The sequence below is a fragment of the Caloenas nicobarica genome, chromosome 1 (assembly GCF_036013445.1).
Source record: "Caloenas nicobarica isolate bCalNic1 chromosome 1, bCalNic1.hap1, whole genome shotgun sequence".
NCBI lineage: Eukaryota > Metazoa > Chordata > Aves > Columbiformes > Columbidae > Caloenas > Caloenas nicobarica.
The window spans coordinates 86,603,733-86,618,544 of record NC_088245.1 but is presented as its reverse complement, the minus strand read 5'-3'; the positions used below and the strand labels follow the sequence as shown (position 1 = coordinate 86,618,544).

The following is a 14,812-nucleotide window of genomic DNA, read 5'->3' as shown; positions in this document are numbered from 1 at the left end:
GTACAAGCTCTCTCCTACAAGCTCATGTATTCTTCTAGGACAATCCAGAGCAAGAACACAGATAGTGCTGTATCCAGGGAGCTACTAGACATGTTATTACACATAGTAGGCCTCTTTACTTATAGAAAAAGAGTAGCCCTGCACAATCCTGCAAAAACAGTTATGTGAAAGATCAAGAATATGGAATGGGAGCTTGTCTGAATAGCCCTACATACCTCTTCCCATCAAATCAGTTGCATTAGGAGTCATGAAAGATGTGAATGGAGATCAACTTAATATTTACCATCCTGTAATTCCAGCACATAAACAGGTAACTGATACCTGCCACTTAGTGAAGGAAAGAGTGCACTCCTCCTCTCAAAATTTCTTAGAGATGTCTGTCCAGGCGTAAATATGGACACAGGACTTCCCTCCATAAAAACATTACAGAATGCTGCGGTGAGTCCAATTCCAATATACACATTTGAAACTTCAGCTCCTTCCACTGTGTCAGCTGGTACTAAACAACCTAGCAAGGTTGTTAGCCACAACTTTTTAGCTTAGCTACAAGTGTCTTCTCTTTTTTTATTTGCATTGTCCCTACATGGTTCCAAGTTGGGAAATGCAGATGGACTGATGTTAGATGGAGCATATATTATGAACCTCTGGTTTCGCTACATCTTATTCTTCCCTCATAATCGAACCATTTTTCTCCACGTTATCCATCCCAATCCAGGGGTGCACCTCCAGATAGAATATTTCCTGTTCTTTTTTGCATAACAGCTATACAACAATGAGCACTGCATCACTTTCTGCTCACCTTGTCAAAGTAGCGTAGTTGGTAATCCAGGATGATCCCATTGGGCTGGTCTGGCTGAGGCCATGACAGTGTGATGCTACTGGTAGTACGACTCACCTGATGCATCATAGGGACAGCAGAGGGGACTAGAATAAAAGAGAGGAAGGAGAGATTGCAAAGGGATAGGCTTAACAACAAAGATAATTGAATATTCGTATCATGACTTAATAACTTAGGTCAGCTCTTCCTTTAATTGGCATTAATTTGCATTTTTGAAGTACTTTATAAAATAATCAGAAGAAATCCAGGCACAATTCTACTCTACCGTGAGATACAGTCACTGACAACTTGGACAGAAAGAAAATGAAGAAATCCACATCCAACTGATCATGCACAGGAATTAGGAAATTATCTATATTGTAGTGAAACATAATTCTGATCTTCAAAGCTGCAATTTTTGCATATAAGATGACAAGCTGTTCAGTGCCACTGAACAATCTAGCATCACGCTTGGACAAACAATGTGACAGTGGTCAGAGCAAAAGCAGAGCACACTACCTCTCTTCTGCTTCTCCCCCAGTTATTAATTCTTTACTTGGGGAAAAAATAAAGTATGGGCTATCAGAGTAATGGAGGCCTTTCACTGTTGCAAATCAGAAGATGGAGGCAGATAAGGACACTGATGCATTAAGGAATAGACTGTGAAGCATTCTTCAGTTCAATGGTCTCAGTTCAGTTGCTGATCACAGAGAATGAAAGCAACTCATTTTCATAGCCTGATATGCAGCCTTGTGTTCAGATTAGCTCCTGGATCTCAGGCCAAACCCTGTCGGGACTGTTGCCCAGTTGTCGAAACTACCACTATATTTGAGACTTCCAGTCCCTGTATGGGCCTTTGAACCACAAAATCCCAGCCTGAATGGGCTTCTAACTAGCACTGCTGCTTGGAACCATCACTTAAAGGTCCCTGTTAAGTGTGTAAGTGTGTAAATTTCATATACAGGTTCTTCTGTCTGTTCTTAAATAGCTTGCTAAGCTTCTGGTTTTTCACTGAACATGCCCGCCTGGTGTACTACCCAGATGGATCTGTTAGCTTTCTTGATTCCATTATGATATTAAGTGCTTATAGTCTACATCAGATATTAATTACTTTGGGAAAATAGAAACTTTCCTTCATACACAAAGCAGGATCTGGATATCAAACATAAAAAAGGGCTTTGGAATAACAAATCTAAACAAGAAAGCAAGTACAAACTTGTGTGTACCAATCCTAGAAATCTTTCTATTGGCTATTCTAAGAGCTTGAAGGTCAGTTAAAGACTTTGAGATTTGTGTAATTGCAATTACTTCTCTCTAAGCTGAAACTCACTAAATCAATTGGAAAGAAACAAAATTTTATCTTGAAGATAATATAATTAATGATTTCAAACACTGTTCACTGAATTAAAATCAGATTACAATGAGAAACAATCCAAGCTACTATGTGGGGTAGTTTTTTCTTCTTTTTGTCCTCCTAGAGACACCATTCACATGTTCTGAAGACAGCAGAAGTACAAAACACCTATTTAATAGCAGGCCCTTTCCTGAAGTAGTTAGTTCTTCTAAAAAATGTCCTCAGATCAGAAAGGGAGGTGAATGGTTGTTAAGGCCACGTGCACGTGAAGCTTTCTGGAAAATTAAAATCCATTTATTCAAAAAACATCCACGAATTCATACATACACACACACTCTCCAGGTTCATGCAAAAGCAAAAAGAATATGAGTTTCTTCTTAGGAAGAGATTTCCAAGCAGGATAATTGAAAGAGGATCTTTCAGTCTGCCAGGTGTCTGTCCACAAAGCTCTTCTCTCTGCAAGCAAAATGTCATGTTGCCAAGAAACCTCCAGGTAGGCAGCTAGGGAACCCTCATTTTCCTAATGGAAGTAACATTTTCAGCAACATTAAAATTTTCCAGAAAAAGCACGCCAATGTAAAGCTGCCATCTAACTCCACTGGTTTTACACCATAGACATAAAATTCCTCAATGTGAGGAATAAAGCACAGACATTTGGCAAATTATCAAAAACTGCAGAATAGCATTTTCTTCCCTCATAATTGTGAAAAAGAGGAAGGACTGTTTTTAACAACAAGATACAGTTATTCTGAAAGACACAGATGAAATGGGTGTCAAATAGCTCAGGCAAGTGGGAACCAGTTAAAAATATAAATGAAACAAAAATATAAGAGTATGAACAATAAAATGCCTTCACTCATCCTTATTCCTTTTATTTCTTACAATTGCTCATCTTTCAAACAAGATCGTACAACTATTACACCTGCTAATGACAATATTGTGACAAGGATGGAAGGCAGCAGCAATTAAGCAAGACCATATGTAGCAACTAAGACAATAATGAAGAACACTGAATTCAAATGATAATCTGAGGACAATGGGACAACTGGCCAGTTAACATTTGATCAAGGCAGACTCCATGCCATTTTAGTGTTGTGAAAAATTTAACTTTCTTCTGATGGGACATAAAGCACACACAGGGAGAGGTGCAAACCAAAATACACAGTTACACTGCCAGGGAAGAGCCCACTTCCTTCTAGTTTTGAATGAAAATTTTGCAGAATGATCAGAGTTAAATCTCTCCTCAATTCCTGCTCCCTCATCTCTTTTCATTCCTTTTCTTCCCATCTCCAACAGTTATTCTTCCCAGCCTTCTCATTTCTTACCAATCCACAATATCTCCCCTACCTAGAAGAAACACTCAAAGTCAACTAGCAAAGTCTGACCCGTGTTTTAGCTAAAACATATCCATTCTGATGTTAATATGTACTATGAGTTTTCAACTACCCAGCATTCCAGTAGGTGCTAGGTCTTCTACTTTTCCTATGCCATTTCTGCAAGCCCTGAGTAGATGTTTTGGCTATGCCTGGGTGTCTCAGGTGAGAGGAGGAGAGCCTGAAAAATCTGGGACTGTTTAGCCTGGAGAAGAGAAGGCTTCCAGGGATCTCATGAATGTGCACAAATACTTCAAGGAAGGATGTAAAGAAGACAGAGCCAGGCTATTTTCAGTGGTGCCCAATGACAGGCCCAGAGGCAATGGGCACAAACCAAAACACAGGAGGCTCCCTCTGAACACAAGGAAACACTTTTTACCATGATGGTGACTGAGCACTGGAGCAGGTTATCCAGAGGGGTTGTTGAGTCTCCCTCCTTGGAGATATTAAAAAGTGGTCTGGACATAGTCCTGGGCAGCCTGCTTGAGGTGATCCTGCTTGAGCAGGGGTGTTAGAGATGTCCTCCAGAGGTCTCTTCCAAGTTAAGCCATTTTCTGATTCTGACCAGATGGTTCAATCATTCACTGAGAAGTACTGACTAGACACCTATGGACTACAGCAGGAATTCAGACAGCTGGCTCAGAGGTTATCACTTAATTCGGATTCAAATGAAACCCTACCAGGGCCTGTGTTTTCTTTCTAGTTATTTTTGGATTTTTTTCCCATTCTGTCTTACTCCATATGCTTCTGAAAGCATCCAGTGTCTCTCCCATCATATTTCACATGGTTTGAGCAAATTATTTTATGCCTCTAGACCCTAGCTTTGTTGCATACATCTTCCCACATATCATCTTCAAGGAAGATTAGTCTGAATGCATTATGGAAATTCCCTTCTTTAGCGTTTAATATCTTTATTTTGAAAATGTTCTATGTCTTTTCCACAGACTTCAGTTTAGTTCTGACCCTTTCTCTAAATACCTGAAAATCCTTTAAACGTATCCTGTGTTGTCTTCTTTATAACCTTGTACTTCCTGTGGATGAAGAGTGCTTTAGTAAAGCAAATTAGTTAGTTACTTTCACTTCCCTTACCCTTGTTATTACTACTTTTCGTGTATGGTTTCCACTCGTGGCTAATAAACAGGAAAAAATCTTTTATGCCACAAGATGCCATGTTTTACTATGCACCTCCTATTTCTACTTGCTCAAAAAGTTTCAGTATTCATTTAACCAGTTGCTGAAACCTGGCATGTGAAAATAAGCACATTTCATTCTCTGTTCATGCTGCAGACACAGGGCATAGTTAAAGAGAGAAACTGGAATGGTTTCTTTTTGTGGAGTGACCATAGAAATTTTTATTAAATCCCAGTCATAACTGGGTAAATCTGCTAATGATGGCAGAGTTGACAAATGTCACTAAGGGAAAAATTAAACCTTAAGAGTAGTTTTGGTTTTTGTAGGTAAGAAGTAAACAATACAGCTAAATTCTTAAGGGCCTTTGCCAAGTGCTCTGTGTTGGCAATTAGATCATAAATAAACAAACAGCTCGTTACTTTGAAAATGAATGTTCATTAGTTTCATTAGTTTAAGTAGTTCGTTCAGAGGACAATGAACACAGAGCTCACACTCCACTTGCTTTACCTGCTTGTTTTAACCTGGCTAAACACAGTAGTATGTAACTTTTGACAGCTCTCTGTATTCCTTTTGTGGTTTTGATCAAGAAAATGGCTTGCATGTGTCCCTGCTCTTGCCAAATAAGTTTACTGGACTCTTTTCTCTCTCTTTGGAAAAGGCAACATCTTCAAGCAACTCATCCATTTCCTTTAATAATCTCATAATCATACTTGGCATTTAATTATTTTCCTCTTCTTACACCATTTCATGTGACAATCTCCTGTCAGGTCCTCTTAAATTTCCTGTCACTACCTATAACTGTCCTTTTTCACATGCAGCCTCTTACACATGCCTCAGACTGTCTAGCTTTCATTTCTGCAGTTCTACAGATTTTTGGTTTTGCCAGGTCCCACTGCTCTGAATCCAACTGATGTAGAAGGCTGCTACATATCTTTTCACAGATACAAGGCAACCTAGGTCATATAATCTTTATCCTCACATATCTCCATTAGCCTTCATAAGGTCTCGATTCAGTAAAAAAAAAAATCTACTTGCTTTTAAAAGTCTGCATAGATTTGCTTCAACATTTGAGTCTCTACTGTCTTTATCTATTCCTCTTCTTTCTAGGAATGTAACAACTGCCTGAATGAATAAGTTCAGTAGCATGTCTCTGGCAACAGACATTACTACATGCTTCAATGGAAGGTGCAAGGGAAAAAAAATGGGAGAAGAGTTACAGCTATGCACAGAGTTTTCACAATCCTTTAAAGGAAAACCTGATTTCTGTCCTGACACCTGAGATTATTTGTTTACCTGATGAGTACACTTGAAGATGTTAAAATAATCATTAAAGTTTTAGTCAGATTTTTTTTAATAATATGATTAGATTTTAAGTTCCTTGCTTTCTTTGTGTCAGTTTCCCCTCTGTGAAGAAGCAGAACTCCACTACAGTTACATAATAGCCTTTTCTCATGCAGTTCATGCTATCTGGAACAGCCTTCCAACATCTTTCTATATATTTTGACACTTCTCTAGGTACTCACCCTCAGCACTTCAAACCTGAGCTGAGACCAACTCCCTTCTCTCTTGTCTGGACAGTTTTTCCTTCTGGTAATTTGCATATCATATTTGCATGTCATACTATTACCATCCAAACAGGTTTTATTATTACTATCCAAACAGGTTTCAGATGCTTTTTGCTACAGAAGGTTAAGTCTTACTATATTAAAGGAAGCTTTTCGGTGCCAGCCCTTCTTATTCTGTCTTCAAACATGCAGTCACTGAAGAGTAGGAATATCATAATCAGGCTACCACAGAAAAATGTGATTGTGTAACCAAAGGATCCTATCATACTTTGAAGCAGGGCTAGCAGACTCTTAAGAGTAAGCCAGCTCTTGCACAGTGTTTTGGAAGCAAAGATGAAGAGCAAAGAAGTAGCAGAGGAAAAAGAAGAAGAAAGTATAACTGTTCCAGCACAGAATATTGCCTAAGATATCTCCAACAAAGGGACAGAGGGTGGAGAGGAGGATTGTTTGGATCAGTATATGGAAGAAGGGAGAGAACTCTGACTGATGTATGACTAAGCAGAATATTCAGAAACTGCAAGGGCTGGAGGGTCTTTCTTTGGTCACCTTTAATTCAATGGAGAGAAAATTTTTTGCTATGGCCATTTATTCTGAAAGCTTATCTTTCTCCAGTTTGCTTTTTTTATACCCATTATGCCTTACTGTCCTCTCCTTGTCTCCTTCAGAACATAAGATCCTGAAATGTCCATCTCTGCTTGTAGAATAATAATAATAGTAAAAATAATAACAGTTATAATAACACACCACCAACAACAATAAGCCATGTTAAAGTGAAAAGTTGCTGAAGGCAATGAAGGCAGGGGGTGTGGATGAGACAGGCCATGTGATGGAGGAAGCAGGGCCTTGTTAGTATGAGCTGTCACTACGAATCGAGGGCAGCTCATCTCAAGCTTACTCCTAATGATCTTGAGGAAGAGCAAGGAAAAAAAAAACACAAAAAGAAGCCATTCAGTAGACATTGCTGTTTAAGAAAATCGTTCTCCCCTGAAACAGTTTCAGTGAACAAGAGAGGCACCTTAAAGAGAGACACCCAACACACTGTCAAGGTTTGATTGCAGGGTGACAATAAACCGTGGCAGATGTTTTGTTAACCCCCTCTTCCCTCCCTTTCCCACTAAGTACAGGCGATTGGAAGGCAAAGAAGGAGCGAAGAGAGAGAGAGTTGGAAAAAATTAAAAATGTTTCACTAATGCTACTAATAAAATAGAGAAAATAATACAAAATATACAAAACCAATCTTGGAAGTCCCAGCAAAGATCAGCACTGCTCCAGCAGCAGCAGAGCCTACACCCAGAAGTCCTGGATTGGACTCTGCAGCCAACCAGAACTGGATTCAGTCTGTCACTAGGCCTCAGTTCGCAAGGACGACTCACAAGGTCCTCTCCTAATGTCAGCCATAGGAAAAAAAGGGACAAGATCTTTGTGATCTCCCAGTTTTATATGAAGTATCATGTGAATGGGATGGAATACTTAGTTGGTCAGTTTTAGTCACCTCCTGCTTGCCCCTCTCACGGGATGTGCATCCTTATCAGCGACCTTGCATTCCATTGCTATGTCTACCAAAACATGTATCTAGCTTTCAGAAAAGTGCAGTTAGTAAGGAGACTTTAGCTGAAAGGAAAATTAACTAAGAGAGAAACCTGTTTTTAACAAAACCAGGACACACACCCAGAGACACACGGAGGAATACGAGTGGTCAGAAAAGTCAAACAGAAGCAGAAGAAGAGGGTAGATTTGGTGATTCCAGGCAAGAGAAGAAAGCAGCTACTCAATTAAATTACCTCAGATATAGATGAAGGTGGCTGAGATGAGAAGCACAAAGAAAGAGAATTCTTTAGGATGTAAATAGAACACCGACCTGTCTCCACCAGAAGCCAAAAGAACTGCCTGGAATTGCCATACAAATCACCCAGCCATAATTTTTACTGTAAACAAAAACTAATCACTTGCAGTCGGCCTCTTAAGGGGAATGGGTATCCTATATGTGCACTGCTACTCAATGCCTGTCAGGTAACATTTCAAAGTGAAGAAACAGATGCTGTCAAACCCCTGGCAACTGCTAACAGTAGGAAATTACTTGGGGTGTATATATATTCACTTCCTTTCCATAGCATAGAAGCAGAAATGAAAATATGTGAATTAACTAAGATCCTGATGCTACATCTGTTTTCGCAGGGTTTCTCTTGAGCTTTTTGAGGAATTTGTTTGAGTTTAACATTTACCCATCTATAAAGGTTTACAGGTATTTTCTGTCACTCAGTTCAAATTGTTCCCCGTCTTAAACAAGCTGTGTACAATTCCTCTCCACGCCAGCTTATACACTCTTGTAAAGAACAACATACGCCCAGTCTCTTATTGTTGACTTTTAGCATAACTGTATGCCTGTATGCATGTGGGTCTTGCCAGCTCCAGTCCTCGTATATGATATTTACAGAAAATCAGAATTTGCTTGATGCTGTTCTCCATTCTCCTCCATATATACAAGTTTTCTGTATACTAGTCATCAGCCTGACGTACTTGTCAACTCTCTTAATCTCTCCCCTTCGACAGCCCACAGAAGGCATTAGTATTTTAGTTTAGTCATCCCTGCCATTTAGTTCCTAGTCAAAAGGATCACAACACCTTTCATACAATTATACAACACATTTTAAAATTTCTACCACGTAAAAGGCAAAATGGCATAAAAATATTTGTGTCCTATTGACAGGAGAATAAAATTCCAAGACCACTTAACAGAACAGCAAGGTCAAAAAGGCAAGAACAAGGTAGAAGGAGATACATGGCATGCAAAGGAACCCAGAGCAATTTCAGTGAAATAGGAATGGTCATTCTGCTTCTGGATCTTTTACCAAAATTCCATTTAACACCTTTCCAGGAATTGTAAAAACTGTAGTTTTCATATCCTTTTACGACCCACAGGACTTACACAGTAATAACACACACCAGCCCAGAGTCATGTATATTTAGGTGATGATCATTGTATACATTCTTTCTTGTGATACAGCACCTATCTGTATCTTTAACTGTATCTTCATCTTTAGACAATGCCTATATGTCTTTCAATTTTCAAGTTCCTTACTTTGATGTGCAGCAATGAAAGAGTGGACAGATTTGATGAAACACTCAATACTACTTGTTATAGTGCACTTGAGTATGAACTGAGACAAGGAAAATGGAAGGTGGTGTATAGAAACAAGAATGGACGGAAAAACAGAGTATCTCAAAACACAGAAAGACAAAAAGAAAAGTGAACAGGCAAAAAGTGTTAGGAAAGATGAAATCGAGAAGAGTAGGAGAAAGAGAAGGTGAAGAGGAAAGGAAGACATGCTCTCTAAGAGCTGCTGTGGCAAGCTCACAAAATCCCCATCAAACCCAGACTGCGTGTCCTGTCTTGCACTGTGAAGCAGGGCAAGATAAAAAAGGCACAGCACACAAGACGACAAAGGTCCAAGATTCAAAAGAAAAAACCAAATCAAATGAAAGACAGAAGTCGAAATTTTGGGACACATGCAGGGGTCTCCTCACCTGTCTGGCTGGTGCTAACATTGATGGTGGCATAGTGGGGTGCTTCTGGACTCAATTCAGTCACCAAGTTGACAGCCTGGATCTCAAAGCTGTACTGCACATGGGCCAAGAGGTTGGAGACTTGCACACGACTTTCTGTCAGGCCCACTTGGCGTGGTTCAAATTGTACTCTGTCTCCACAGCGCACACATGGCCCTGAGGATCCTGCTGGGCACACTTTGCAGATGACATTGAAGAAAATATCCTTGCGGCCACCCAGATCCTTGGGGAGGCGCCAGGTCAGGAGCACATTGGAGCCAACAATTTCATAGCTAAGGTCACGGGGAGCAGAGGGGATACCTAGAAGACAGAATGAAAGATCAGAATCCCATGAAAGAATGGCACAGATGTGGAGGAGGGGAGAAGATAAAGCATGGGGAAAAGAACAGAAGAATAAGTTGCTTGTCTTCTCATTCTTACTCTTCTCTGAAATTAAACACTCAAAAATTAGGAAATATCATTGGGGCTTCTTCTGTAATCCCTTGCTTCCTATACTGCACAGAATCCATCTTCAGCAGCATCAAGCAATCTTTACTCCACAGGGATTATTTTTCCCAAGCAGTTGTCTTTGCATTGACTGTAATAAGACTCCTCAAGGACAACCAACTATACTATACCACAATGGAAATACTGAGTGGCCCAGTTAAGATCACAAAAGAAAATTTAATTCTGACATTTCCTGATGTACAAATGCTTCATCTTGTCAGTAATACATTTTTAAAGTCTTCTGTGTGCAATTTTCCAGTATAATTTATTTTTAACAGCACTGGAAATGTGAGGCTAAGGAAATATAGCTATTGGAAATACTCAAATGCTCCACCAGTGACCTAGATTTGCAGCTGGAGAGATTTCCTATAAAGACCTCAACCACCTGTACTAGTAGAGGTGTCATACTTTATATTGATCAGCATTAGACAGAGAAAAGGCTTTGCCCATAGTATTCTTCAACATTTCTTGACTGTAGAGTAATGGTGAGAATGAGGATTCTTGGATTTCATTACAGCCTTTGGAGGGAAATGTTCTGTAAATCATGTTTTCCTTGTCCCTTCCTGTTCCTGAGCTCAGCCTCTCTATCCCTGCCATTCCAGTCTTGCTTTGTGTCTATGCCCAGGTTTAGCAGTGCAACACCGCTGCTTATTTTACCTGTCTGAGCTTTTGACTTTCTAGCTTCAGTGTCTTGTCCCATTCTCATAACCATGCCATCTTCTCACCATGTGCATTTTCCTTCTTGTCTTCACTGTCTCTGTGCCAGCAGGGGAAGTTTTTCAGCTGTCAGAGTTTACTCCTGATGCCATTCAGAAATCTGATAGTCAGCAGGAATAATCATGGGGAAATGGGGTGTTCCTAATTTTTGAGTGTTTAATTTCAGAGCCATAAAGTGTTTGCAAGATACTTTAGGACATTTTTTTTCCCTGTCATTTCCACAAATTTCAAGGGTGACATTTGATATATCATTTAAACTATATTTTTGAGTCCTAATCATTAACCTTAATTCATTTTCTCAATCTGATTATTCTTTCTTGACCTATTAATATTCATAATCAATGACTGTGAAAAGTCATAAAGGATGAGAACCACACAGAAGCCAATGAAACAATTATTTTCCCATAAACAAAATTTGCAGAGTTTGAATTCTGTGCTGTAAATATGTTCTTCACACTTTCAGTGATAAAGAAAATATTGGTTAACTCCTTCAATGAACAATATTTATCCCTTGTATGAAATGAGTTTAGCATTTCACAAGAAATTAGTCTGTTATTCTCTCATTAAAAGTGTACCTTATGCATACTTGCAATGGACTTATTTAAGGTTGCATGAGTCATCCAAAATTTGACTTTTTTTCATTTCTCAGCATCTAGCATTGTAACACCCCAGTATTCTCAAAACACAGTTTCACCAATGTATCAACATTGTAGAAAGCATGTGGGAACATTCTCATCTACATTCAGTGAACGGATATACCCTGTAGTCAACTGGAGGAGCAAAAGGAAGTTTTGAGTTATTTCAGAGATCATGAAAAGAGGTGAATTGCAACTCCCCTGAATTATTCAGGCACATTCTCTCTCATTAACTGCCCTTCTTGCTTTCAAACACTCCATCCAAATACTTACCAGTGCAGGGAGCATCAGAATTGTCCATAGGAGATCGATAGTAGCGGTTCTGACACACACATTCATGGGAACCTGGCAGTGGAGCATGGCTGTGGGCAGGGCATGGAAGGCAGGGGTCATGTCCCACAGATACTTTAAAGAAACCAAGGGGACAGGCTGAAAAGAGAAAAATGAGAGACGCAAAAGTAGGAAACTCATTAATTCACATTCCAGAAATAATGCAAACTTATTTACATTTAACTCATGCTGCTGTAGGGAGAAGTTGTTACACAGAGTAGCTATTATTGTTTTTGTTGCTTTATGGAGCATGTACTGTTAAAGTTATAATTTCAAAAAGTTTATTTTACTCCATACAAGAAGTGTTTAACTGATTCACTGGCAGATGAAAGAGGACCAGTCCAGAGACAGCTTTGGCCACCTGAAATAATTGTCTTCTCATTACTCACTCAAAGAGCCTTAGTATTGGAGAAGCCAAAGAGCATAGTCACATGATCTGTCTGGAAAGAGCCATAACAGTTACAGGTATTCCCCACACCTCCTTCTCTCCACCCAACACAGCCACAAAAATGGATTTTTTATGCTGCCTTCAACAGTTTCATTGCTTCAAGTAATATAAACTACCATAGCTGATTTTGCATCAAAATTAGGAGCAGGCACTCAGATTGACAGTCCTATTGTTCTCCCATAGGTTGGAAAGCTTACCAGTCATGGACAAAAGCCTCCTAATTTGGTCAAATTTAATCTGTAAATGCATAGAAACCTGTCTCTGCAAAAAACTGAAACAAGGATGGAAATCCATCCCAAAGGGAAAGAAAATGAAAACATCATAACTTATTAACAATATGTGAGAATAGCACATTCTAGGTTTGGCAAAGATGCTATGCTGCATTACTTAACAGAAGGTTCTTGGATCTTCCATTGAAGTTCTATGATAAATCTTTTACAATTTTTATGTAAGTTTTATGTAAGATTTCTAAACCTGATTTTCCAAATAAATAGCTCTCTTAGATTTTATGGACTAACAAGCTGAGGCAAAAGTTCATTTGTGGAGTGACATTCAATTAGTTAACTTCACAATAAAATGCACTTACAGGCAATGGGAAAGTTTCAGATAGACTCTAGATGAGCATTTGATGACAAAAGACACAAGGGACACACTCGAACTGTCCTAGTGATTACCATAAGCAGAAAAATTCAAAGGATTGTGGATAGCAAAAAGTTACCTAAAAAAAGAAAATGTGTAAGAGAAGAATATTGTATATGGGTGCTAATATGAAATTAGGGTATCTAATGAATATTCAAAATGGAACACCACACCAGAACCTGCAGAATTAGCCCATCTGGCTATTACTTACTGTACTTAGTCTTTCACCTCCAATAACAATTGTTTGGAAATGTTTCTAACCCATATAGGTGCTGAGTGGACATTGACGCATCTTTCTTAACAAATCAACAACTTCAGAAAAACAGAGTCGCTTGCTTATCTAACCCTCTTCTCAGATGTGTTCAGTTCCCTTTGCTTTGGGTTTTCAAAGCCCATTGTAGAATTTTTGATGGGACTATGGGACTGCAGGAAAGCAAATCTTAACAAAGCTGAAAAGATTACAGCTATAGTCCAGACATAATAACCAATAACGTCTGCAGAGTCTCATCAAGCTTTACACTTGTTATATTACTTCATCATCTCTGTCAGAAGTTGTCTTGGCTGCAGAGTAACCTCCACATGTGCTGTGGTAAGAATGGCAAGTCCTCCGACAGGTCAGACCACAAAAGGGACTTTAGTAACTCTGAATGATAGCTACTAGATAGAAGAACACTGATTCTTCCCAGCACTGAGAAAATGACAACATCCAGCATGTGATACCTTGCCATATGGAAAGGTACGAAGAAGAAGAGATTGTAAATTTGCATATGATGGATGATGGTAAGAAAAGAGCAACTGCTTTTGCCTTCAGGCCTTTATACATCAGAAAATCAAATTATTCTCATATGCAAAGATCTGTCTCTGTGTTGCTATGGCCAAAAAAGTAAGTAAGATTTTGTCCACTTTATGAATTATGCCCCTTTCAGCTTAAGGCTCTGCTAACAGTTGCTGATGTAGAATATAATTTTCACATTTCTTGACAAATGTATCTGTACTGAAACTATGAGTATTATGAATGTGAAGTTCTCATCGACCTCACGCATAGTCATTCAACCAATACTTATCACTTCCAGGGATCTTCCTTTATTTATTTCAAATTTGAGAATATTGAACTGAATGTGAATGTCTTTATTTTCTTACAAGTCTTTTTATCTCATCTGTTTTTTTCTCACATCAAACCCCTTCTCAAGCTTTTGTCAAGGCTTAGAACTAACACCACATTCATTCCACTTCTCAAGGTAGACCCTGGAGAATAGTTCTTTTATTTTAATTCAGTACTAGAGTCAAATGGAACAATGACTGCTTCTAGTCATAATAGTGAAAATGAACATTTAATGATAATGCCTGAAGTCTGTGTGACGCTAAAAGGAAATCTGTAGAGGATACACACTTTAGCTCTGCGTACAAAACCATATTTACCCTGCAAGGGCAGTGCTAAGAGAATTCAGGTATATTAATTTCTAGCTAAACTGCAGATCATACAGAAAGCTAAACAAAACCATGAATGAAGAAGGAAGTCTGAAATTTAGTAAATAACATTTATTTTAAAATAAAGATGATTGTGTTAAAAATAAACCTTTAGTTTTACATGGTGCTTTGAAGTCTAATGGCAACTTGCTGTTGAGCCTGGGGATACAGGGATGAAGTTTGCAGGGTTCGCACACTGCTGATGAGCTCAACAAATGTATTAAGCAAAAGTGCAAGGTTGTAGGTTTTACGTAATGGAATGAACATGCCAGCAGCACTACCACGT

General features: G+C 38.9%; 1 protein-coding gene across 2 annotated transcripts in view; it reads right to left on the bottom strand.

The window, feature by feature from the left end:
• The window catches only part of EPHB6 (EPH receptor B6), a 75,288-nt gene that overhangs the window by 17,109 nt on the left and 43,367 nt on the right, over positions 1 to 14,812 (bottom strand). For both annotated transcript variants that reach the window (XM_065658245.1, XM_065658246.1), the window contains 3 exons: positions 11,916 to 12,071; positions 9,766 to 10,104; positions 800 to 924 (listed from right to left, as the gene is read on the bottom strand). In XM_065658245.1, the coding sequence (XP_065514317.1) occupies positions 800 to 924; positions 9,766 to 10,104; positions 11,916 to 12,071 (620 nt within the window). The remainder of the gene's footprint in view (positions 1 to 799; positions 925 to 9,765; positions 10,105 to 11,915; positions 12,072 to 14,812) is intronic.